Source organism: Mustela erminea, chromosome 9 (genome assembly GCF_009829155.1).
Source record: "Mustela erminea isolate mMusErm1 chromosome 9, mMusErm1.Pri, whole genome shotgun sequence".
Lineage (NCBI taxonomy): Eukaryota > Metazoa > Chordata > Mammalia > Carnivora > Mustelidae > Mustela > Mustela erminea.
In genome coordinates this window covers 1474613-1498579 of record NC_045622.1, presented here as the reverse complement: position 1 = coordinate 1498579, position 23967 = coordinate 1474613, and the positions used below count along the sequence as shown (strand labels likewise).

At 46.2% G+C, this 23967-nt stretch overlaps 1 protein-coding gene across 5 annotated transcripts in view; it reads right to left on the bottom strand.

Moving 5' to 3' along the window:
* Positions 1–1849: 1849 nt before the first annotated feature.
* The window catches only part of DYNC2H1 (dynein cytoplasmic 2 heavy chain 1), a 256749-nt gene continuing 234631 nt past the window's right edge, over positions 1850–23967 (bottom strand). For all 5 annotated transcript variants that reach the window (XM_032358199.1, XM_032358201.1, XM_032358204.1 and 2 more), the window contains 4 exons: positions 22665–22774; positions 21431–21512; positions 18644–18760; positions 1850–2685 (listed from right to left, as the gene is read on the bottom strand). In XM_032358199.1, the coding sequence (XP_032214090.1) occupies positions 2527–2685; positions 18644–18760; positions 21431–21512; positions 22665–22774 (468 nt within the window). In that variant the 3' untranslated portion in view covers positions 1850–2526. The remainder of the gene's footprint in view (positions 2686–18643; positions 18761–21430; positions 21513–22664; positions 22775–23967) is intronic.

The window sequence follows — 23967 nt, the reverse complement described above, 5'->3', positions numbered from 1 at the left end:
TCACTCTCTGCCCGTTTCCTTGGAGAGCTGCCTTGTCAATGAAAATACATAAGCTCACAAGGATTTTGATGGGCACTGTCGGGTCATCGTATCTTCTCACCAGAAGGTCTGTTGCGGCAGATACGTGTGGGGGTGCGGCACGGACCCACACACCTGCTCTGTGTCCTCACTCCCGGGATCACAACCGTGGAGGACTCCCCCCTGCTCTGCAGCCCCTTCCTTAGCACAGGGAGACGGAGAGGGCTTCCGACTGGAGAGTTTCCGGCAGGCCACCAGAACAGGGGCTTGCGGATCTCCCTGGGGACACGAATGTCATATGAACAGGACACCTGTCCATCCATCACTTGGGAGTTGCTCTCACAGCAGTCACGTGCTCAGCACGTACTGTCTGTGGGTTTTGAACAGAATTCGACAGCAGACAGCCGTTCAGTGAAGCTGTGGTTTGTCTTCTGAAGATAATGGACCTTTAGCACCAGAAACACAGTCACAGGCACGGTAGGTAATGTAAAACTGGGAAGCAGTAGTAGTAGTAAAAGTAGTAGTAGTAGTAATAGTATTCCCAGCTTAATTTTTATTTCTAGATAGTGAATTAATGTTTTATGTAAAGCTCTGACTTACGATTGAGCCCTTAAGTCATGACCAGTACCGAGTGTGAGTTTGCTCGTGCTTACGACGGATCTTCTGTGACTCACTGTACAGTGTGTACACTGGTCCACATTTCAGACATGAAACCAATGCTAGGGCTCAGGTGTCTAGGTAAAGGGGAGAGGCCGGTGGAGACTGGGAGCCCAGGGTCCTACCTCCTGGGAGTGGACTCCGGCCACCGTGCGGTCCCACACCAGCCTGCAAGTCGGCTGGAGTCACAGGAACCCTACGCTGTCCCTCACCTCTGCACTCGCCATCCTAGAGCTCCCACTGGGAGTTATGTGCCTGTGGGATCGCGGCTTCTGCCAAGACATCATGCTATTTTTGCTTTGATCTGAAATAATCGAATCAAATGCAAATTATAGACAAATCTCAATGAACTCTTGGTTGAGGTTATTAAGAAGTTGAGGGAATTAACTTTGATGACAACACACCCAGCAAATAGACTAGGAAGCTTGCGAATGAGGGAGCTCCGAAGGGAATTCCCTCAGAGTGTGGAACTCTAGCTCTGACACCTCATTTTTTAGGCTCACTTAAAATGGTGTTCATTTCTAATGGCCGGTGTTCTGTGCAAACTAAGAAAGCAGCAGGTGTGGCCTGGAAGACCAGAGTCCCACGTTTTCCATGTTTGTCTCCGTCCCTGTGGCTGCAAACACCGGGCCCCAGATTGTGGCGCCCCCGGCTAGGCGGCAGGACAGATGCAGAGAAAGGGAGCTAGTGGCCGACGGGCCATGTGCCGGGAAGGCGGCTTCTGGCAGGTACCGTGTCCTGTCTGTATCCACAGTGTTCTGGCCAGAAGTGGGTCACACGGTTCCCCTGCTGAGGCCGTGGCCCCTGCACGCTCGGCAGCTCCTCCTTTCTCCATGGCCTGGGCTTGCCCAGAACTGCAGAGACTCGGGAAAACTCTCGGTTCGCCAGCCGTCTGCACACAGACCTTGCCCGGTGAGGCCCGAACCCCAGGCTTCGGGAGGCTGCCCGCTTGGCACAGCCTGCCGCGGGGACTCCCTCAGCCCCGGCATATGTCATGGGGCTCTCCCACTCTTTCTTCTAGCCTAGGGTACCCTCCTGTTCAACGTCCCCACTTCAGTCAGTGCGGTGGTCTGGTTGGGTTTTTGGTCTCCTGATCAGACCCGTGAAAATGGTAATACGAGAGCAAGTAGTTAAGATTTCTGAACCCAATTCCAATAGCTCAGAAACTCCAAAACCACAACATATATTTATTTAAGCTTCCAGCCATTGTAGAATTTCACTGTTTCATGGACACAGATCGTAAAAAAAAAAAAAGTCAGCTACATGAGAAATGATAACCCCTCATTGTTTAATGATTCCATCTGTAAAATTCTTACCCTGGTTTCTATGCTGTTATTCCCCATGTCTTCCGGATGACTTGGAGATGCTGCATATTTTAACCAAAACAGAATATATTTATGTGTTTAAAAAGAACACCAATCTAAACCCATATATGACTGAAAAAATTAATGGTCTTATATTTTATTAATTGATATAAAGTTACAATACCAAAAAATAGCCTCAAAAATTAATTACTGATTCCTTAGATAATAATATTTTCAATCTCGTACGTACAACATTAAATTTTTTGAGCTACTGGAAACATGAACTTGCCTCACAAAAATACTTAATGTTCTCAAGGGATTTCAGCATTTTAGCATGGACCCTATGAATTACTACTTTTAAAGTTGCACGTGCTGTCATGACCCATGAAAATAAACCCCAGTGAGATCAATAACACACAGTGGGCGACCACGGGACAGTTTTTGAACTAACAGTTTAAATGTAGACTTAACATTGATTAAAAGTTGATTTAAAGTTGAAGTAGCAAATGTTTCTTTTTGCTGAAACAGCTTTTATTATCCTAAGACTCTACTGATTTTTCAGAAACAAAGCCGCTCCACACTGAATCCACTGGTCTTGGTTGCCACCGCATGGGACGTCGATGTTGGCTACGACGCGGTCCCTCTCGGCGCTCGTGTACACGGGCAGAGAGATGCACTCGTCGGGGGAGTACGGCCCATATGCGCCCTGCAGAGAGAGACAGACAATGATGAACTAAACACTCCCCAGTGGTAAGAAGGAGTAGTTAATTCTGAAATCTTTTAAATAAGAACTAACGAGTTAACCCCACAGTCCAGCTGTGGTGAATCAACTGCCAGCCAGCTGTGCAGCATTCATGGTCCCTGAAACTTGAATCGGGAGCATGGTGAAGACCATCCTACACATCCAAACCCTTCATCTCTAAATGTTTTCTTTTTCTTGATTTATTTTTAAATTATGTTTATTAACATGTACTGTATTATTTGCCCCAGGGATACAGGTCTCTGAATCATTAGTCTTACACAGTTCACAGCACTCACCATAGAACATACCCTTCCCAATGACCATCACCCAGCCACCCTATTCCTCCCCCAACCCCCCCAGCAACTCTGTTTTATGAGACTAAGAGTCTCTTACGGTTTTTCTCCCTCCTGATCCCACTTGTTTCATTTTTTCCTTCCTTGCCCCCCACAACCCCCCACGCTGCCTCTCAAATTCCTCATATCAGGGAGATCATATGATCATTGTCTTTCTCTGATTGACTTATTTCGCTCAGCATCATACCCTCTAGTTCCATCCACGTCGTTGCAAATGGCAAGATTTCGTTTCTTTTGATGGCTGCATAGTATTCCATTGTGTATATATACCACATCTTCTTTATCCATTCATCTGTTGATGGACATCTAGGTCCTTTCCATAGTTTGGCTGTTGTGGACATTGCTGCTATAAACATTCGGGTGCATGTGCCCCTTTGATCACTACATTTGTATCTTTAGGGTAAATACCCAGTAGGGCGATTGCTGGGTCATAGGGTAGCTCTATTTTCAACTTTTTGAGGAACCTTATTTATTTATTTATTTTTATATGTCTCAAGTCATCTTAAGTAGCTTTCATGCTTTCTCGTATGTGTTACAAGGTTGTCTTGTACATTTCCTGTCTCAATAATCAAGTTAGTCATTCTGAGGATCTATGATCCGTTAAAGAGAAACGGTATCAGGGTTTGTAATCTGGGTGTGGCGAATGATTGCTCATGCTCGGTCTCAGGGGAGTCTGTGACTGGAGCTTAGAAGCATGGATTTGCTGAAGAAGAATATCACCAGTTCGTAGTACTTCCAATTCACATTTTGGATTAATGGGTTTACTGAACTTACATAATTTTATTCAACTGATAGATTACTTCTCGGAGTTGAAGTGAGACTTAGAGGAGAAGTTAGACTCGTTCTAGAATTTTCAAATGGAGACTCAGAAACCCAGACTCAGATTACCATTCGCCGTGGTGATCTGGTTGGCGAGCAGCAAGCAGCCAGACACAGGCCAGCTGGAAGAAGAGTCGGGCATGTACGAATATGACGCCGAAAGCCTGTGTCCCACGGCTACTTGCAGGAGAGCGCAGGCTCTCTGATATGAGAAGGGCTGGCAGAGCCGGCAGCCCGCAACAACACACAGCCACAAACCAAAGAAAATAACAAAATGAAATACCAGATAACAGGTTGATTATGTTCTATGTATTTCGCAAGTATGTTTTATTAGCTTTTTCTTTTTTTCTTGAAGATTTATTTTTAAGTAATCTGCACACCTAACATGGGGCTCGAACCCACAACCCTGAGGTCAAGAGCGGCAGCTCTTCCACTGGAGCCAGCGGGGTGGCCCTGCTGCATTTTTCTCATTAGTTTACGCACAGAGTCCGACTAACTTATTCTAACACATCAGGGTTTTGTTTTTGTTTTAAGAAAAGGAGCTATTAGGAAATCAGAGTTTTAATGAACAAAATAGTGACACAATTTAGCAATGCAACTCCAGAAAAATGAAATCTCTCGAAACAGCAAACAACCACTTGCCAGCAATGAGTGTTCTGAACAGGGCTGTTCGGTCAAGAATGTCGGCGGCACACCGCGTCAGGAGAGATACCGGGCTCATCGTTTTCAGTGACATAACGCTAACGACACACTTCCATCCTAAGTGTCTGGGGGACAAAAGTCACAGAGGAAATGTGTTCATAGTCACTGTTCTTAAACCGGAGTGCGTACAAAGCTGAGCTGTAGGCATAGGTCTTCTGATACCTTGATATGAAAATATTATCACCATGTGTCACGTAAAGATTGTTTTTGTGAGTGGCTTGTGGAACCTGTTACCCTCGTTTCCCTAGGGATGGACGGATTCTGAATGAGAACTGTCTGCCGTGGTGCCTGTGGGCGGGTCTAGGCCTGGGGGTTCCAGAGGCAACAAACTTAGGCAGCATTTTTACTGGAAACACGGAACAGAAGCTGAGTGACTTCCTGTGCAATGTCAGAACAGGGTGCCCCCTCCCACAGTCGACCTCCTCCAGCCAGGCTTCCCAAACCACTCCATCAGACGGCAGCTCTAAGGGAAGAGTGGGGTGCAGGTCCGTGAAAATCTGTGGGACTACTCAGAATGGGTGATGTGGCTCTTTCTTCAGCAAAACAGAGATCCCCCTGCTACTCTAGCACACCCGCAGGCCTGGTGGGACCAACTGGACACTGCGTAGGCCACCCATCCTCCAAAACCAGGCTGAGCTCCGAAAACCAAGCTCCTGCTCTCAGTTCTTAGAGGCTCCCCCTGGCCAGAGTGCTGGGAACTACCTGGTCTGGGCTTGCCTTCTCTACCAACACTGTGACACGGCTGCAGGGGCACAAGTGTCCACCACATGTTGTGCTCACAAGCGCGAGTACCTCATGTCCCCAACACAGCACGATCACAGTATCCCTGACTCTGTTCCCTGTGCTGCACTTTCTGTCATTCCCTAACCTGTCCACTCCCCCAGGCCCCTGCCCTCCGGCAACCCACCATGTGCTCTCTGTGTTTTCTGGATCTGTTTCTGGGTTTTGTTCATTTGTATCTTTGATTTGTTAGAGTCTACATCTACGTGAGATCATTCGGCGTGTGTCTCTCTCTGACGTATTTAAACTAGCAGAACCCCTCTAGGTCCACCCATGTTGTCACAATTGGCAGGATCGTATCCTTTTTCGGGGCTGAGTGACACCATTGTCTATAGAGACAACATCTCTGTTCACACACCTCTGGAAGAGCATGGGGCTGCGTGTATGTTTCTCACATTGGTGCTTTCATTTTCTTTAGGTAAATGCCCAGTAGTGCGACTGCTCGGTCACAAGGGAGTTCCGTGTTTGTAATTTCTGAGGCGCCTCCACACTGTCTCCCACAGTGGCCACTGACATGCCCACCCACAGCACATGGGACTTTCTCCACAGCCCCACTGACACTTGCTGTTTCTTAGGGTTTTGATCATAGCCATTCCGTCAGGCGTGCAGCGATGTCTCGTTGTGGTCCCTGATGAAATGCGACGGATTTCTGTGTATTGATTTTGTACTCTGCAGTTTACCGAATCTGTGGACTTGCTCTAGTAGTCTTTCAGTGGAGTCTTGCGGGTTTTCTACATACAGCATCGTGTCAGAACCTGCAAACCGGGAGGATTCGACTGATTCCTTACTCATCCGGGTGCATTCTGCTCCTTTCTGTTGGCTGACTTTGGAGGCTAGAACTGCTGGCTCTAGGTCGAATAACAGTAGTGAGAGTGCAAGTCGTGGACCTGCTGCTGACCCTGAGGAAGGCTCCCAGTTTCTCCCCGTTGAGGATGAGGCGCACAGTCAATTTTTCATACAAGGCCTTCATCATGTGGAGCTCTGTTCCCTCTGAGTGTCCTTGTTGAGGGTTTTTATCACAAGTGGATGTTGTCCTTTGTCAAATGCTTTCTCTCCACCTACTGAAATACTTTTTTTTTTTTTTTAATAACCTTTCTCTTATTGATGTGATGGGTCACTCCGATTGATCTGCAATACTGAACCACCCTCGCAGCCCTGGCATAAATCCCACTTGATTGTGGTGAATGACTTCTAGGATGTGGTGTTGGATTCGGTTTGCTAATATCTTGTTAAGGATTTCTGCATCCACAGTCATGAGAGATACTGGCCTGTAGCTCTCTTTTTTGTAATATTGTTGTCTGGCTTTGGTATCTGTGTGATACTGGCCTCAGAACGAATTGGGATATCTTTCCTCCTCTTCTTTAAATGTTTAGTGGAATTCACCATTGAAACTGCCTGGCCCTGGACTCTTGTTTGGACTCTTCTGATAACTGACTCCATTTCTTGCTGGTCCTCAGTCTGTTCAGATTTTCACTTTTTTCCTGTTTCAGTTTTGGTAGGTTATGTGTTTCCAGCAATTTATCTATTTCGTCCAGATTATCTGATTGGTTGGTGTGTAAATTTTCACAATATTATCATATAACTGTATATTTTTTGTGGTGGTGTTATTTCTCCTCTCTCATTTGTGATTTTATTAACTTGCATCTTCTATATCTCCCTCTCTTTTTATGACTCTCGTAGAGATTAATACATTTGGTTAATCTTTCTAAGAACCATCTTTTCATTTCACTCATCTGTTTGATTGTTTTGTTTTGTTCCTTTGTTTTTTAGTTTCTATATCATCTATTCCTGCTTCAATTTTTATTATTTCCTTTCTTCGGCTGATTTTGGATTTTGTTTCTTCTATCTCTAGCTCCTTTAGGTGCAAAATAAGTTATTCATTTGAAATTTTTCTTGTTTCCTGAGGTAGATGGTGTGGGCATCTATTTCCATCATAGAACCTCTATTTCTGCATTCCAAAAAATTTGGACTACCTGTGTATCCTTTATCTAAATTTTGATATCATATTAATTACAATATAGTTAACATACAGTATTACATTAATATCAGGTGTAGGATATAGTGTTCAGCATTTCTTTTTTTTAAAATTTTTAATTATGGTAGTTACCACATAGTACATCATTAGTTTTCGATAGTGTTCCAATATTCACTGTTTACATATAACCCCTAGTGGACTGTGCAATCTGTGCCCTCCTTAATACCCACCACCATCGCCTCCAAAACCCTTTGTTTCTCAGAGTCCACAGTCTCTCATGGTTCCTCTTCCCCTCCGATTTCCCTGAAACCCTTCTCTCCATCTCCCTATGTCCTCCATGTTATTCCTTATGCTCCACAAGCAAGTGAAACCATATGATAACTGACTCTCTGCTTGACTTATTTCACTCAGCATAATCTCCTCCAGTCTGTCCATTTTGATACAGAAGTTGGGTATTCATCCTTTCTGATGAAGCATAATACTCCATTGTATATATGGACCACATCTTCCTAATCCATTCATCTGCTGAAGGGCATCTTGGTTTTTTCCACAGTCGGGCGACCGTGGCCATTGCTGCTATGAACACTGGGGTACAGATGGCCCTTCTTTTCACTACATCTGTATCTTTGGGGTAAATACCCAGTAGTGCAATTGTAGGGTCATAGGGCAGCTCTATTTTTAATTTCGTAAGGAATCTCCACACTGTTTTCCAGAGTGGCTGCACCAACTTGCACTCCCACCAACAGTGTAAGAGGGTTCCCCTTTCTCCATATCCCCTCCAACACTTGTTGTTTACGGTCTTGCTGATTTTTGGCCATTCTGACTGGTATAAGGTGGTGTCTCAATGTGGTTTTGATTTGAATCTCCCTGATGGCTAATGATGATGGACATTGTTTCACATGTCTCTTAGCCATTTTTATGTCTTCTTTGGAGAAGTGTCTGTTCATGTCTTCTGCCCATTTTTTGACGTGATTATCTGTTTGGTGTGTGTTGAGTTTGAGGAGTTCTTTATAGATCTTCGATATCAGCCCTTTGTCTGTAGTGTCACTTGCAAATATCTTCTCCCATTCTGTGGGCCTCTTTGTTTTGCTGACTGTTTCCTTTGCTGTGCGGAAGCTTTGATCTTGATGAAATCCCAAAAGTTCATTTGCGCTTTTGTTTCCTTGGCCCTTGGAGACATGTCCTGAAAGAAGGTGCGGTGGCCGATGTCGAAGAGGTTACTACCTATGTTCTCCTCTAGGATTCTGACGGATTCCTGCCTCATGTTGAGGTCTTTTATCCATTTTGAGTTTACCTTTTTGTCTGGTGTAAGAGAATGTTTGAGTTTCATTCTTCTGTACATAGCTGTCCCAATTTTCCAAGCACCATTTATTGAAGAGACTGTCTTTTTCTCACTGGATAATCTTCCTGCTTTGTCAAAGATTATTTGACCATAGAGCCTCTATCTGGGCTCTCTACTCTGTTCTACCGGTCTATATGTGTCTGTTTTTGTGCCAGCCAAGCTGTCTTGGTGATCACAGCTTTGTAGTAAAGCTTGAAATCCGGCAACGTGATGCCCCCAGCTGTTTTTCTTTTTCAACATTTCCTTGGCAATTCGGGGTCTCTTCTGGTTCCATACAAATTTTAAGATTGTTTGCTCCAGCACTTTGAAAAATGCCGGTGAAATTTTGGTCGGGAGGGCAGTGAAAGTATAGATTGCTCTGGGAAGTACAGACATTTTGACAACATTTAGTGTTCTGATGCATGAGCATGGAATGCTTTTCCATCTTTTTGCATCTTCTTCGATTTCTTTCATGAGTGTTGGGTAGTTCCTCGAGTACAGATCCTTTACCTCTTTGGTTGGGTTTATTCCCAGGTATCTTATGGGTTTGGTGCTACAGGAAAATGGAATTGACTCCCTAATTTCCCTTCCTGTATTTTCATTGTTGGTGTATAAGCAAGCCACTATTTCTGTACATTGATTTAGTATCCTGCCGCATTACTGAATTGCTGTATGAGTTCTAGTAGTTTGGGGGTGGAGTCTTTTGGGTTTTCCATATAAGTATCATGTCATCTGCAAGGAGAGAGAGTTGACTTCTTCTTTGCCAATCTGAATGTCTTTTATTTCTTTTTGTTGTCTGATTGCTATTGCCAGGACTTCTAATACTATGTTGAACAAGAGTGGTGAGAGTGGGCATCCTTCTCATGTTCCTGATCTCAAAAGTAATATCCTTCTCAATGAGGAAAAACTGACAGCCTTCCCTTTGAGATCAGGAATTCGACTTTCTGCCCTATTAATTATGATGTATTATAGTGTGGTTCTCCTCAGGTTCATCTTGTTTTGATCTCTCTGTGCTTCCTGGACCTGAATGTCTGTTTCCCTCCCCAGGTTAGGGAAGTTTTCCATCACTATTTCTGTACATCAGTTTTCTGCCCCTTTGTCATGTTATTCTCCTCTGAGACCCCTATAATATGAACATTTGTTTGCTGGATGTGTCCATGATGTTCTCTAACCTCATTTTTAAAAATACTTTTTCCTTTTTACTGTTCAGCATTCACCCTGCCTTCTAAATCACCAATCCTTTCTTCTGTGTCTTCTGGTCTGTGGCTTCACTCTAGGGTGTCTCTGTCGACGCTGTCACTGAGAGCCTCCACTTAGTCTGGTGGGTTTTTTTATGGTCATTACTTTAAACCCCGTATCAGATGTATTGTTTTCCTCGGTTTCATTGCTTTCTCATTGTGGGGTTATGTCTTTTCCTTTGCGTTGGAACATCATCTTCTATCTCCACATTGTGCCAGACCTTCCGTGTGTCTCTGAATTAGGCGACAGCTGAACTTAGGAGAGCGGGCCTAGACTTAGTCATCTAGGCCTGTCTGAGAGTGGATTGTGAGTGTGTCTGCTTGTGGGAGCCTTGTCGGGTGGGAGCCTTGTCGGGCACGGGCTGGGGTCGTGGGGCCCTTGGAGCAGGGGCTGCAGGGTATCCTGAAGAGCAGCTGAAGGCAAAGTGGCATGTGGGCTGGGGGTGTCCTGGGGTCCTCTGTGAGGGAAGCTCCGTCAGGGCCGCTCAAACTGAACTGGTTGCAAGCCGGGGTTGTTCCTGGAGGCTGAGCTCAGGCAGAGTCCATGTGGCACCCGGAGGTGAAGCTGGCACAGGCTGTGATGTTCCCGGGTTCCCTGTTCAGGGCACACACTGACAGGGTGACTCACTTGATAGGGCTAGGGGCTTGGTGTTCTGTGGTGCTTCACCTTGGGGCTGCCTGAGGGGGCAGCAGGAGCCAGCACAGACAGTCCAGGGGGTCCTGGCAGGCTCGGTGCAGGGGCTCCTGGGCAGCGGTCTCCAAGGGCTCTGTGCTGACGTGTTCTGGGGTCGTACTACACACCTTTGCCCCCTTGGTGTGACAACGGGTGACTTGGTGACTGCAGAGCGGGGGCATCTTGGTGTGGATAGTGCTGGCACCACGATCTTGGTGTGACCCCGAAAACGACGTGGGCTGGGAGCCCGAGTCCCACCGAGGGCAGTAGGCTGGCTCTGATGCTTGGACTCTGGTCCCCTGTGCACTGTGAAGGCAGATGGGGGAGGTGCATGGTGTGCCCCCCCCGCCCCCCGCTTCACATAGAGTGTGGGGCAGCGGCTCCCCTCTCAGCTGGCAGGACCTTTTAGATTCTCATTGCTTTTCTCAACTGCAGCTTTGTTTCTGCGGGCCGCGACACGCAGCCTGGGGTTTCCTTCCTTCCTTCGTTTCGTCCCTCGTGCTGTTCTCTAGCTGGTCTCTGCAGAGTGGGCTCTCTGTGCCATTCTCTGATGCGTGCACAAAGTTGTCGTGCCAGAGCTGTTTTTCTTTTCTTTTTCTTTTTTTTTTTTTTAAGATTTTATTTATTTATTTGACAGAGAGAGATCACAAGTAGATGGAGAGAGAGGCAGGCAGAGAGAGAGAGGGGGAAGCAGGCTCCCTGCTGAGCAGAGAGCCCGATATGGGACTCGATCCCAGGACCCTGAGATCATGACCCGAGCCGAAGGCAGCGGCCTAACCCACTGAGCCACCCAGGCGCCCCCAGAGCTGTTTTTCTAATTAAGGCGTTTGTAAAGTGAGGTAAGTAAAATAGGATGGAAAGATCAAGTACGATCCCACGGAGCCATCATTCTGAGTCTTGTAACGTCATGTTGCTTTGTGAACAATGGGAGACAGACCGGCATCGGCCCTAACACTACGTTCCTGATTTGCGTTCGGTTTCTGGCCAACTGTGTGCGAAGCCTTCAGGCCATTTTCTTCTGCGTTGTCACTACCCACTTACTCTCCGTGCTCTGATTGTGTTGCTGGACTCCTCCGTACACATCCTACTTTTTTCTCCATTTAGGTCATTGTATGCTTTTAATTTTGTTTTCCAGAGAATTAACACTTAATTTGGACCCAACTGAATTAACCTCTGCAATCATACACAACTTATATGTTATGCTTAAAAACCCTAACCAAACTCAATCTTAACTTCTATATGCAATTTTTCAGTTTTTTCAGTTTTGTTCACATACCTATTAAAAGACTGGAGTGAATATTAACTGCTCCCTCCCTAAATCCTAGAGACAATGAAGCTGACAGGAGGCGGAAGGGGATACTCTACAAAAACAGATGCTCTTTTAGGTCTCAGAGCCATGACTGCCAATTATTACTAGAGCCTAATTAGTTACTCTGTTGCTTTTTATGTTTTCTAAAGGAATTTATAATTATTAGAAAACTCAATGCATTACTTTTTCTTCTAGTAAGCAGTATAGAAATAGATGTTATATCACATAGAGAATCAAAACTTCAAAGTCTACTCACAGATATTCATACTTAAGATTTTAAAATTGTAAAATTGTGTTAAAAGTCATGTACTTCATCTACAATTGTTTTAAAGGCAAATGTCTCCCAAGTTCCAAAGCGTTTCAGTAACTGAGGGTCTTAAAGGGGGAGATGGTAGTAAGTGTTTGTTAAGGCTTTTTTCTTCCCTCTTGTGCTACGTCCATGATGGTGATGGACGAGGATGCTGACCTCGTGTCTGCAAGGGACACTGCTCTGTGCAGAGCAGCTCCCCCGACGGAGCTGAGGGCGGACTGGACACGGCAGCCAGACCCGAGGGAGGATGGGGTGCAGAACCAGGTAACACAGGGAAGCACAGTGGAGAGGGACAGTACTGAGGGGCCACAAGCAGATTCCTCTGCCCTGGGGTGCAGGAAAAGCGCTGTAGTTTGAAAGGTCACCTGGAATGGAAAGAAACCAGGCCTGGACTCCTGCTCACCAGGGGGCACCTGCTGGAGCTCTCTCCGTGTCAGGAGGCTGGGGAGACCATGGTTTAGGTTCCCTCCACCTTGACAGCAGAGAGGGCAGGGTCCGCAGGCCACAGCAGCCCCCGCCTCTGCAAGCCCCAGGCCCCCAGCCTGTTGCAGCTCCAGACACACGGGGTCACAGAGGAACAGCAGCAGTTTAAAAGAGCAACTGGTATAAGAAAGATCCAGCCTGAGAATGTCTGGCACACGGTGAGGAGCTGCTGGAATCCTCTGTGGGTGGGAGAGGCCCTGACAGCAGGGCAGGAACACGGTCCATAGTCACAGCGTGACTGTGCCCTAGCTCACCCGTCTGACACACACGGGGACACCCTTAATCAGTGGTCACCGTGTTGACAGAGGGGCAGACCCCCTCCAGCCCACACACACTGCAGGTGACTTGCCACAGCACAGCCCAGGACAGATTGCCCAGGCTACCCCAAGCTGTTCCGGCACCACCTGGGCGCCCTCTGGGTGAGGTGTGCTGGGATGGCCCCGGCCTTTGTCCACAGTGACTGGGCAGCCCCATCACAGAGGGTCCCAGACTTTCCAGCCAACACTGCAGCCAGCCAGCCCCACTGTCTACACAGGGCATGACCACCCCTAAGACCCAGTTTGGGAGAACTTGCCATCTGCCTAACTGATGGGAACACACAAAGTCAAGCCAGACGAGGAAACAGAAGACTATGCTCCCAATGAAAGAAGGCGATAAACACCTCAAGAACCAACTAGAATGGAAGCAAGCGAAGTAATGGTCGCAGAGATGCATACCAGACTAGAGAGGAGAGTAGAGGAGCTTCGACAAAGAGAAACTAGAAGAAACAATCAGAACCAAGGAATCCAATAACCAATGAAAAGTACAGTGGGAGTCAACAGATGAGAGGACGCAGAAGAATGGGTCAACTGTCTGGAAGACAGGGCAATGGGAAACACCCAATCTGACCAGGAAAAAGAAAGGACGTTTAGAAAATCAGGTTAAGGGATCTCCTAGACAACATGGGCATTCCAAGGACGAGGAAGTTTAGAGCTACTCTTCAGTGAGCTTTCTGCCCCTTTCCCTCTCTCCTCTGAGACCCTTGTAACATCCGGGCTCAGGAAGCCCAGAGAGCTCCGGATGAGATGAATCCACGGAGGGCTACTGCAAGAAACAAAACAATAAAATGTTGAAAGTTAAATACAAAGACAGAATCTTCAAAGCAGCAAGGGAGAAGCAACCTAGTTACACACAGGGAAACCCCAAAGGCTAGAGGCCACACTGGAGGCACAAGATACATACTAAGTGATAAAGGGAAAAAACTAGAACCAAGAGTCCTCTACACCATGAGTTTACCTTTCAGAACTGAAGGGGAGAGAGAGTTTACCAGAAACACAGATCCTAAAGGAGCTGATCACTATTAAACTGGCTTTAAAAAGTCCTTTTAATATTTATTTTAAGGGGAAAAGGAAATACCTTAATCAGACAAAATTATGAATGAAAAAATTTCATCAGTAACAGCAAATATGTAGTGACGAGTGGAAAGCAGTGATGTAAAAAAGCTAGTATGAAGGTGTGTACAGAAAACATCAAAGGGCTGAGTAAAAATGAAGTTCTTTTAGAAAGTATTCAGACTTCATGAGACCTTAGGATCCTATATAGGAACCTCACAGTAACTGCAAAACAAATGTACAAGAGACACACAGAAATTAAAGGGAAAGTCAAATCTAATGCTGTACAAAGTTCTGTACAAAGTGTTACCAGGAGATAGAGCAAGAGAAGATGAAAGAAATAAGGAACAACTACAACCAGAAAATGATCAACAAAATGGCAATAAATTCTTATCAATAATTCCTTTAACTGTAAATGGTCCAAATCCTCCAGTCAACAGACATCGAGGAATGAATGGATATAAAAGAAGACCCACCTCTGTGCTGCCTGTGGGGGACTCACTCCAGACCCCGAGACACCTACACCTTGAACATGAAGAGTTGGAGAAAGACAAGCCACGAAGACGGTAGTAGAAAACACCCCTGAAGTAGCAACACGTACGTCAGACCAAACAGAAGTTAAAGCAAAGGTCGTAGCAAGACAAAGAAGGTGCTGCGCGGTGATAACAAGATCCAGCAAGGGCGAGTAACAGTCATGAGTATCTATGCACCCGACATTTGAACACCTAAATGCAAACGTTAACAGAGATAATACAGTAATAATCGGGGACTTTAACATACCCCTTACATCCACAGAGATCATCCAGGCAGAAAACCAAAAACCCATTTCTGTGTGGGGCACGGGATTTTCTGTAGACGAGATGCCCGATTAGTCCACAGAACAAGTCTAAGTATACTGAAGACTGAAATCATATCAAGCTTCTTTTCTGACGACAAAGATATGAACTAGAAATTACCAGGAAAAACGTGAACAAAACAAACAGGTGGGAGCTAAACCCCATGCTACTAATGGGTCAAAGAAGAAACCTAAAAGGAATAAAAAACTCACAGAGACAAATGGAAATTAAAAGACAACAATCTGAAAACATCGGCACAGACAAAGCAATTCTAAAGGAGGGCAATTTACAGTGATGCAGGCTGACCTCAAGAAACTAGAAAAACCTCAGATTAACAATTTAACTTCACACCTAAAGGAACTGTAACAAAAGAACAAAGCTCTAAGTTAGTAGAAGAAAAAAGTAAAGATGAGAGTAGAAGTTTATGAAATATGAACTAGAAAAAAATAGAAATCAGTGAAACTAAGAGCTGGTTCTCTGATTTACCTTTAGAAGGACTCTGAGAGAGAAAGAGAGAGAATATACGCCATCACCCCTGAAAGAAGGAACGGCCGACACCTTAGAAATACAAAGGACTACAGGACACTAGTACGAAAAACTATTCTAACACACTGGACAATCTAAAGAAATGGAGAGAGTCCTGGAAACATCAAACCTTCCAAGAACGAATCAAGTAGTAGAACATCTGAACAGACTGAGTACTAATAATGAAAGTGTGAATCAGTAATCCACAGTACTCCGAACAAACAAAAACTCCCAGGCCTGATGGCTTCCCAAGTGCAGTCTACCAAACATTTAAATAAGATTTAACATCCTTCCCAAACTATCCCAAAGAAATCAAAGAGGAAGGGAAGCTTCCAAATTCAAACCAGTTGTCCTGACAGAAAAATCAAAGACACTACAAAAACAGAGAACTACAGGCCAATATCCCCAAAGAATACAGATGCAGAAATCCTCAACAAAATATTAGTGAAGGACATTCAAAAAGACATAACGGTCACTCACCATGACCAAGTGGGATTTATTCTGGGGACGCGAGGACGGTTTGACGATCTGCAGATCATACGAGGACGGTTTGATGATCTGCAGATCATGGAGGCTAAACATCACACATCATCTCAGTAGATGCAGAAAAAGAAAAAAAAAATTCAACATCCACTCCTGATAAAGACTCCTGGTTAAAAAAAAGGGATTTAGAAGGAACATAAGTCAATATAATAAAGGACTTGCAGGACAAACCCACAGCTAACACCATACTCAGAGGGAAACAGAGTTTTCCCTCTTAGATCAGGGACAAGAGGTGCACTCCTGCCACATTTATTCAAAGTGACACCGCCAGTCCTAACCACGACAATCAGACCAAAGAAACAAATGCCACCCAAGCCAGTAAAGAGGTGAAAGTGTCGATGTTGGCAGATAATGTGATAGCAGAGGTAGGAACTCTACAGATTCCACCAAAAAAAAAAAAAACAAAAAAAAAAACCATTAAAACAAATGAATTCAGTGAAGTTGCAGGACACAAAATGAATATACAGAAGCCTGTTGCATTTTTATACACTAATAACAAAGTAGCTGAGAAACTTAGGAAAAAATTCCATTTATAATTGCACCAAAATGAAAAAAAAATGTCTAAGAAAAATCTTAATCAGGGAGGTGAAACCTGAGTGATCTAAAGCCCATAAAGCTCTGATGAAAGAAATTAAAGACAATACGAATATAGAGACACACCAGACACACAGGTTAGGAAAGTTAATATTGTTAAAATGTCCACGCTATTCAGAGTAACGTGCAGAGTCAGGGCAATCCCTATCAAAATACCCACAGCATTCTTCATAGAACTAGAACAAATCATCCTAAAATTTGTAGGTACCCACAAAAGACCCTAAACAGCCAAAGCAATGTTAGACGAACAAAGCTGTAGGTACCACAATCCCAGGGTTCGAGCTCTACGACAAAGCTGTGGTCATCAGAACAGTGTGAGACACAGATCAAGAGAACAGAAAAGCAAGCCCAGAAACAAACCCACGCTCATGTGGTCAGTTAATCTATGGAAAAGTACACAGGAATATACAATTAAAAAATGATCATCTTTTGAATACATGGTGTTGGGAAAACCAGACAGCTACCTACAGAAGAATGAAATTGACCATTTTCTTATGCCATTCACAGAATAAACTTAAAGTAGATTCAAGTCTTAAATGTGAGACCTGACAGCATATAACTCCCAGAAGCAAACACAGGCAGGAAGCTCTTAGCAGCACATTTTCATATCCATCTCCCGAGCTGAGGGAAACAAACGCAAAAATAAACCAGTGGGACGACACCAACATTAAAAGCTTCTGCACAGCAAAGGAAACTATCAACAAAACAAAAATGCAACCTACTGTAGGAAAGGAGATATGTGCAATGATACATCTTATAAGGAACTAATGTCCAGAACATCCAAGAACTTCTGTGACAACCCCAAAAACAAGTAAGATGATTGAAACAAGAGGCAGAGGATCTGAGCAGACATTTTTCCAAGAAAAGACACAGACGGAGACAGACATGAAAGATACTCAATACCGCCCCCATCAGACACACGTATCAAAGACTCACAACGAGATCTGAAGTCTCACACCTGTAGGGATGGCCAGAATCAAGACAAGAAACAAGTGTTGGTGAAGATGAGGATAAAAAGGAACCTTCGTGCACTTTGTTGGGATTGCAAATGGGCGCAGCCACTGGAGACCGCAGTGAGGCTGCCTACAAAGTCCAAGTGAGAGCACCCAAACCATTCCCTGATCGCACTACTGTGTATTTACCCCAGAAACATAAAAGCACTAACTTGAAAAGATACCCGCATCCCTCTGTTGACGGCGGCGTTCCTTACGACAGCCAGGATGTGCACACTCACAGACGGCCGACGGGCGGACAGCACGCGGCACATGGACGGACGCGCGGACGTGCACACACATGCTCGTCCACATTCACATGGCCACAGAGAGCGAGCGAGCCCGCTACTTGGGACAAGATGGTAAACAGAAAGGGTGTTCTGCCAAGTGAAATAAGTCAGAGAAAGACCATGTGGGTTCATCTGTACGTGGAATCTAAGGAACAAACCAAATGAACCAATCAACAATACAGAAACAGACCCCAAATACAGAAAGCAATGCAGGGGTCGCCCGAGGGTGTGGGGGTTGGGGGGATGGGCAGAGGGGGTGAGGGAGTGCGAGGTGCCGCCGTCCAGTTGCAGAATGAGTCATGGGGGTGAACGGCGCAGCCCAAGGCATATGATCAGTGGTACTGACCATATGGTGTTTTTGGGGGACAGACTGTGGCCCTGTTTATGAGTACAACATGGCTGTGTTGTTCACCTGAAACTCACGTAACGTTATGTGTCAACCGCAGTATTTCTTCCCCTGCCTAATCCCAGCACAGGGACACAGCCTGCCAGTAATCTGATGTGTCTTAACCTGTCAACACTCCATGTCTGCACGGCTGACGTGGGAAATAAAGAACATACTATATAGTAATCCAGATTATCAATAGAGGCTTTTTTCCTTAGCAGGATATCCATTACTTAGAAATCAGAAACTATAATGTTGTTCTTTCCATAACAAAACAAAGATTTTTAAATGCCCGATACATTTTAAGACTCATAAAGGATATGATATTTTGACTCTAAATTTGTTCAAACGCAGGTGACATCAGAAAGCAAACAAAAAATGCCAAGGCCGAGACTATCTCATCCCAACGGCGGCGTGGCCTTACCTGGGGAATCCAGCCCACACAGCAAGGGAGAACGGGAGACACGCTGGGGGAGTCATGGTGATGTTCCGAGAGCCGGCTCCCGTCAAAACTGCAGCCTTCCAGCAGCAGGCCGCCCATCTGTCGGGGAAACAAGCAAACCACTGAAAGCCACGGGCTGTCTGACGCGTCAGGAACCGCTGTGCGCTAGCGAATGCTGCGAGGCCGCACATGCTCTCCTGACTCCGGACGCCACGTGTTCTGAAAACAAAGAGGACGGTCTCTGATCGGAGAATGAAGAAGGTGAAGACCGGGCCAGTGTTCACAGGACTTCTGCCTCTCGGACTGTTTATTTAGCAGATAGTTCAGAAACAGCTCCTTAAAATGTATTTAGCTACTACTGCAGGTGTGTCAATGTTAGATTAGTAGAAATATAATATAAATATGATGGGACATGACCAAAAGTTAGTCTTTCTCCAAGAGGGTGAGAGAAAAGTGTAATTAAAGGAGATCATGTGTGCCCCTTGCTTGGGGTTCTGATAGCATTTTTTGAAGAAAGGAATAAAGCTCCGAAAGTTGAAGGTACAACACCCGTGCCTTGCAGAGCCGGGAGAGGAATGAAGCGTTCTCTTTCTCTTTCTCTACACAAACCTTGCTGTACATTTAGAGAATTATGAAAATAAAAATACAAATGTTCTGATAACATTAGTTTCATGTTTCTCTTTGAAAGTGTTCATCCTCTCAGTGTCTGCACTGTGAATCCAGCCGGAGCTTATCCAAAGGCAGCAGAGGTCAAGCTGGTCCTCTGCGTTCAGAGCCACATCTGTAGGCTCATAGTGCAGACTTGATAGAAAATACAGAATAATCTCTTCTCTTTAAAGGTTTTATTTGAGAGCGAGTGAGCGAGCATACCTAGGCAGGGCAGGGGCAGTGGGAGAATCCCAAGCAGAGTTCACATGGAGCACAGAGCCCAACGTGGGGCTCAATCCCAGGACCCCCAGATCATGACCTGCGCTGAAACCAAGAGTCTGACACTTACCTGCCTGAGCCATCCAGGTGCCCGAAGACAGAACGATCTGATAAACATTACCTAGTACTTTCAGGTTTTATCAAATGGTAATGGAAGTGCTCTGGCCTTTAAAGTCCAGAGAGGCTTACCAGAATGTAGCCGGAAGCGGGTTGAGGGAGCGTGGAGGTAAGGGGGTCACGGTGGCGTATGCCTGGACCAGTAATTCTGAAGAGCTAATTTTACAGCAAGATTGCTGCACCACAGGAAAGACAGACCCCTTGTTTGTTAGTGAGAGCGCTGATATAAGAACAGAATTATGCAAGACCTGCTAATTTCAGCGCTAGAATGTCTCTAGGTTTCAAGCTGAATTAGTCTGTCTGGAATGTGTAGACACGGTTCTCGCTGAGAGAGCCCCAACCTGACCTTGTAAGAGGCGGCTCCTGAGACAGAGGCGCATCACTGCTCCTGCTAACGAGGAGCGGCCGGCTGAGAAAGCACACTCTCCGAGCCTTGTTTCATCGTCGGCACCTCTGAGCCCCAACAGCCATCTGGGCTCCCCCAGCCTCCCCTGGGCTGCCAAACTGCCCAGACCTGCCACTTCCAAGAAACACCTTCTAAATACCCCCTCCTCTCTCCGCACCCTCCATGACTATCCTATCATGAAATATAAGGGTCACCAGTGGAATTTAAAGACCTCCTTACTCCTGAGAATGAAACTAAAATGTAAGAATGCCAACACGTAGTACCGCATTGTTTGCATCGTAAAACAACATACAGGGGGTTGGAAAGGTCTCTACAAAGGTCCCCCGTGTTTCCCCTGCAGCTCTCCTTTAAAGGGAAGCGTGAACGAAGACAGGCTCAAAACATTTCCTGTATTGCCGAAAACGACAGTTTGGAGGACCTCATCAGTCTCCAGGCCGATGGATTTCCTACTGCTCAAACCAACAATTTGGCAGGCTTTACTCCTCCTCAGCGGAGTACTGAGCCAAGCACCCAGCCAAAGAGGTGGCCCAACAGGAGCAGAACACAAGACCAGAGAGACAGCCCAAGGCAGAAGAGAGCTCCCTCAGCTCCCGCAGGAAGCGCGGCATGCAGGGACACTAGGTGGCCCGGCCTTCCCAAGCAGCCCTGTGGCACAGGAAACACAATGACCTGACTGGGCCGAGGCCTCCTCTTGCCCTTTGGGGTGTAGTGGCCTCAGTGGTACGGGGGACAGCAGGGGGCTCCGGAGCTGCCGGGGAGGTCCCCTCCCTGCTACAGGCCAGCTCCAAGTGGGGACACGTGGGCAGACTGTCGCCGGCAGACCCGGCCCTGCGCCTCACAGCCCTGCTGGGCCATGGCAGGTCAGTAGCAGTAATGAGGACACCCTAGAGGAACACGGTCCAGGGACTGGGGATCAACTGGGGATCAACAGACACAGGTGTTCTCTTAGGCAGGTCTGGAGGGTCGGGGACACTGACCGGTAAGGGGAACTACAGCCTTGCCTGAACACGTCCGTGGCTGACTCGGCCTAAGGCGCGGGAGGTTGAAAGAGACCTAGACACAAACGCACATCCTCCCACACACCTGAGTTTTCAATACCTTGTGTCCCTAACAGTCTTATTTTTAGAGTGGAAAGCATTTTTGTTTTGTCCAAGCTGCTTCATCCTAAGTCTTGACTTTGACTTTTCACATAGGAGATAGGATATTTCGGCTCATCTTCCACTAAGATAAGCAAGGTCAGCGACGGGAGTTTCAGAATCATTATCAAGTTGGCAATATTATTACATTTAGGCCTGGATAAGCATCAGAATTACCCCTACCTTAATCTGCAGCTTTGCCTCTCGCAGCCGACCCTTCCACGAGGCTACGAACTTAAGGCTGTCCACCGAGCAGCCCATCGCCCTGTAACACAGAAGCAGCCAATGTTAGAAAGCATCTCAGGAACTAAAAAATAGACAGTAAGGCTGACATGTTTCTCTTCGTTTACAACTGAAATATTTATAATGTGCACAGAAGCAGATTTCCTAAATGACGCAGAGTCTTAGACCTCACGCCACATCTGTAAAGGTAACGGCCTACAGGATCCCCTGCTGCTAAGGCACCCAGGGCTTCACCGCGCCATCCTCCGCCTCCCGCCGGACCACCACGCGGGAAGTGTGCCATCGTGCTTATTAGTTGAACCAAAACACGGACACTTATGAAATGACCCTCAGGCACTACATACGGAAATCCCCCCGAATCAACACAGAACTAAATCTGGTTCCGTTTACTTTTCCAAATACCTTTTAGTCCATTCTAATTTATTTAAAAAATCAGTCTATATGATACGATTATCCAAGTGTGTCCTAAAAAAAAAGAGCTTGATCTTAACTATCAAACCCTGCTCCCCACCAGTAAGCCTGGCCAGCATGTCTAAGAGAGGGGTCTGCAAAAATTAAAATGCTTCTGCGCAGGGCCCAGTGGTCACCACGGGGAGATGCAACGTGGCTGGCAAGACTGAGAAACCCCACGCATACTGTTCTTTCCCGTTGACCCCTTTACCTATGAGTGGCTCCTCCGCCCACCCTATCAGACATGGCTTATCCAGGTCAATCACCGACAATTTAAAAATTAAATTTCATCTTTTCAATTCTAATAAAAATATCATAATTCTAAGCAATATTTTTCAAACTAAAAGTTCCCTGTTCAGAAATATCAAGTACTAGGAAATAACGTAACTCCCTTGATTTAATAATAAGTTTCTTTCTTTCTTTCTTTCTTTTTTTTTTTTTTTTAAGATTTTATTTTATCTATTTGTCATAGAGAAGCGAGAGCAAGCACAGGCAGACAAAGTGGCAGGCAGAGGCAGAGGGAGAAGCAGGCTCCCTGCCAAGCAAGGAGCCCGATGTGGGACTCGATCCCAGGACGCTGGGATCATGACCTGAGCTGAAGGCAGCCGCTTAACCAACTGAGCCACCCAGGCGTCCCAATAATAAGTTTATTTCTGAACAACGACGCGAATGTGATTGCAAGCGCAGGAAGCAGAGAGACAGATGCGTCAAGAGTTCGGCTCACCTTGCTGTCTCCTGGCGAAGGGCGTTGAGAAACGTGTCTGGGTGGAAGAGCTCTGACAGGTCGAGTGTGTCAGACAGAAGAGCCTGCTTCTCAGCCCTCTCTACCCAGCTCTAGAGGGGAAAGAATAAGACACACACCCATTCAAAAACTTTGTAAACATGGAAAACAAATCTGTTAAAGAACTACTATGTAGAAGTCATGTTCAGTGACGAAGTTACACCATTCCCAGCTGCTCCAAAATAGTGCCTGGAAAAAAGAGATTCTGCTTTACGTCGGGAGTCTACTGTAATTTGTTTTTGATATAATATCCATCCACCATAAAAAAGCTTCCTTGCACAATCCTTTGCTGGTAAAATTCTACTCCAAATAAAAAGCGTAAAATTAGAAAAGTCATCTCACAATCGGCATTTCCACCGGGGCCAATGCTTCTCTTGATGAGCCGCGGTTCAGAGTGTGCTCCAAAGCTGACCGGAGAATGGGGTCCGAGCACAGACCCCCAGGGCCCCCGAGTCCTGGTCCTGCGAACTGAATGGGCCCCGATCCAGACTGCCTGCAGATTTGCCACCTTTCTGAGCCAAGTAGTGCAGAGGAGGGTCACATCTAACAAGAGAGGGTTCTTTGGTAAAAGGTATTTCTGCTCAGTCTGCTCAGTATCTGGCATTTTATAAACCCGCTATGTCGTCCCCTAGCATGTCTTAGGTGTCTCACACTATCGACGGGCTTCCTGCGTGCTAGCTGACCCTGCACTCCCCCGGCCACTGAGCCCCAAGCGCCCTATTCCCCTCGCCGCCCAGGACTCGGAGGGCAGGAGGCCGACTGAAGCGGCCCCGTGCGATGGTTTCTGTACAGTCCACAGGGCAGGTGCTGAGGCGCCGTAGGAGAAAGGTAACTTACTGGTGATTCCCGTGTCCATCCGGGTCAGTCCGTCAGTCTGTCAGCCCGGCTCAAGCACAGATGCAGTAGCACAGTGACATCAGCCGGTACCACCCCGCACAGCGGTCATCCACTCAGCCATTCACTTTGTATAATTATGAAGGCTGGGGACACGGTGATTACTCACTTCCATGCGGAGGAGCTCTACATCCCGTGCTGCAACACCCCGTCCCCCAAGCACGCACACCTGTCAGCCAGGTGTGGAGAAGCCGCTCCACACAGCTCCTGTGTTCGTGGGAACGTCCAGTGCCTCTGACCTCTTCCTGCCTGCAGCCCTAACACCAGTTCATCACACTCTTACTTAAAAAGCAGAAACAACCTAAAAAGAGCTCTTTAGCAAACTATAATTATTTCTTCTTGGATATTACCT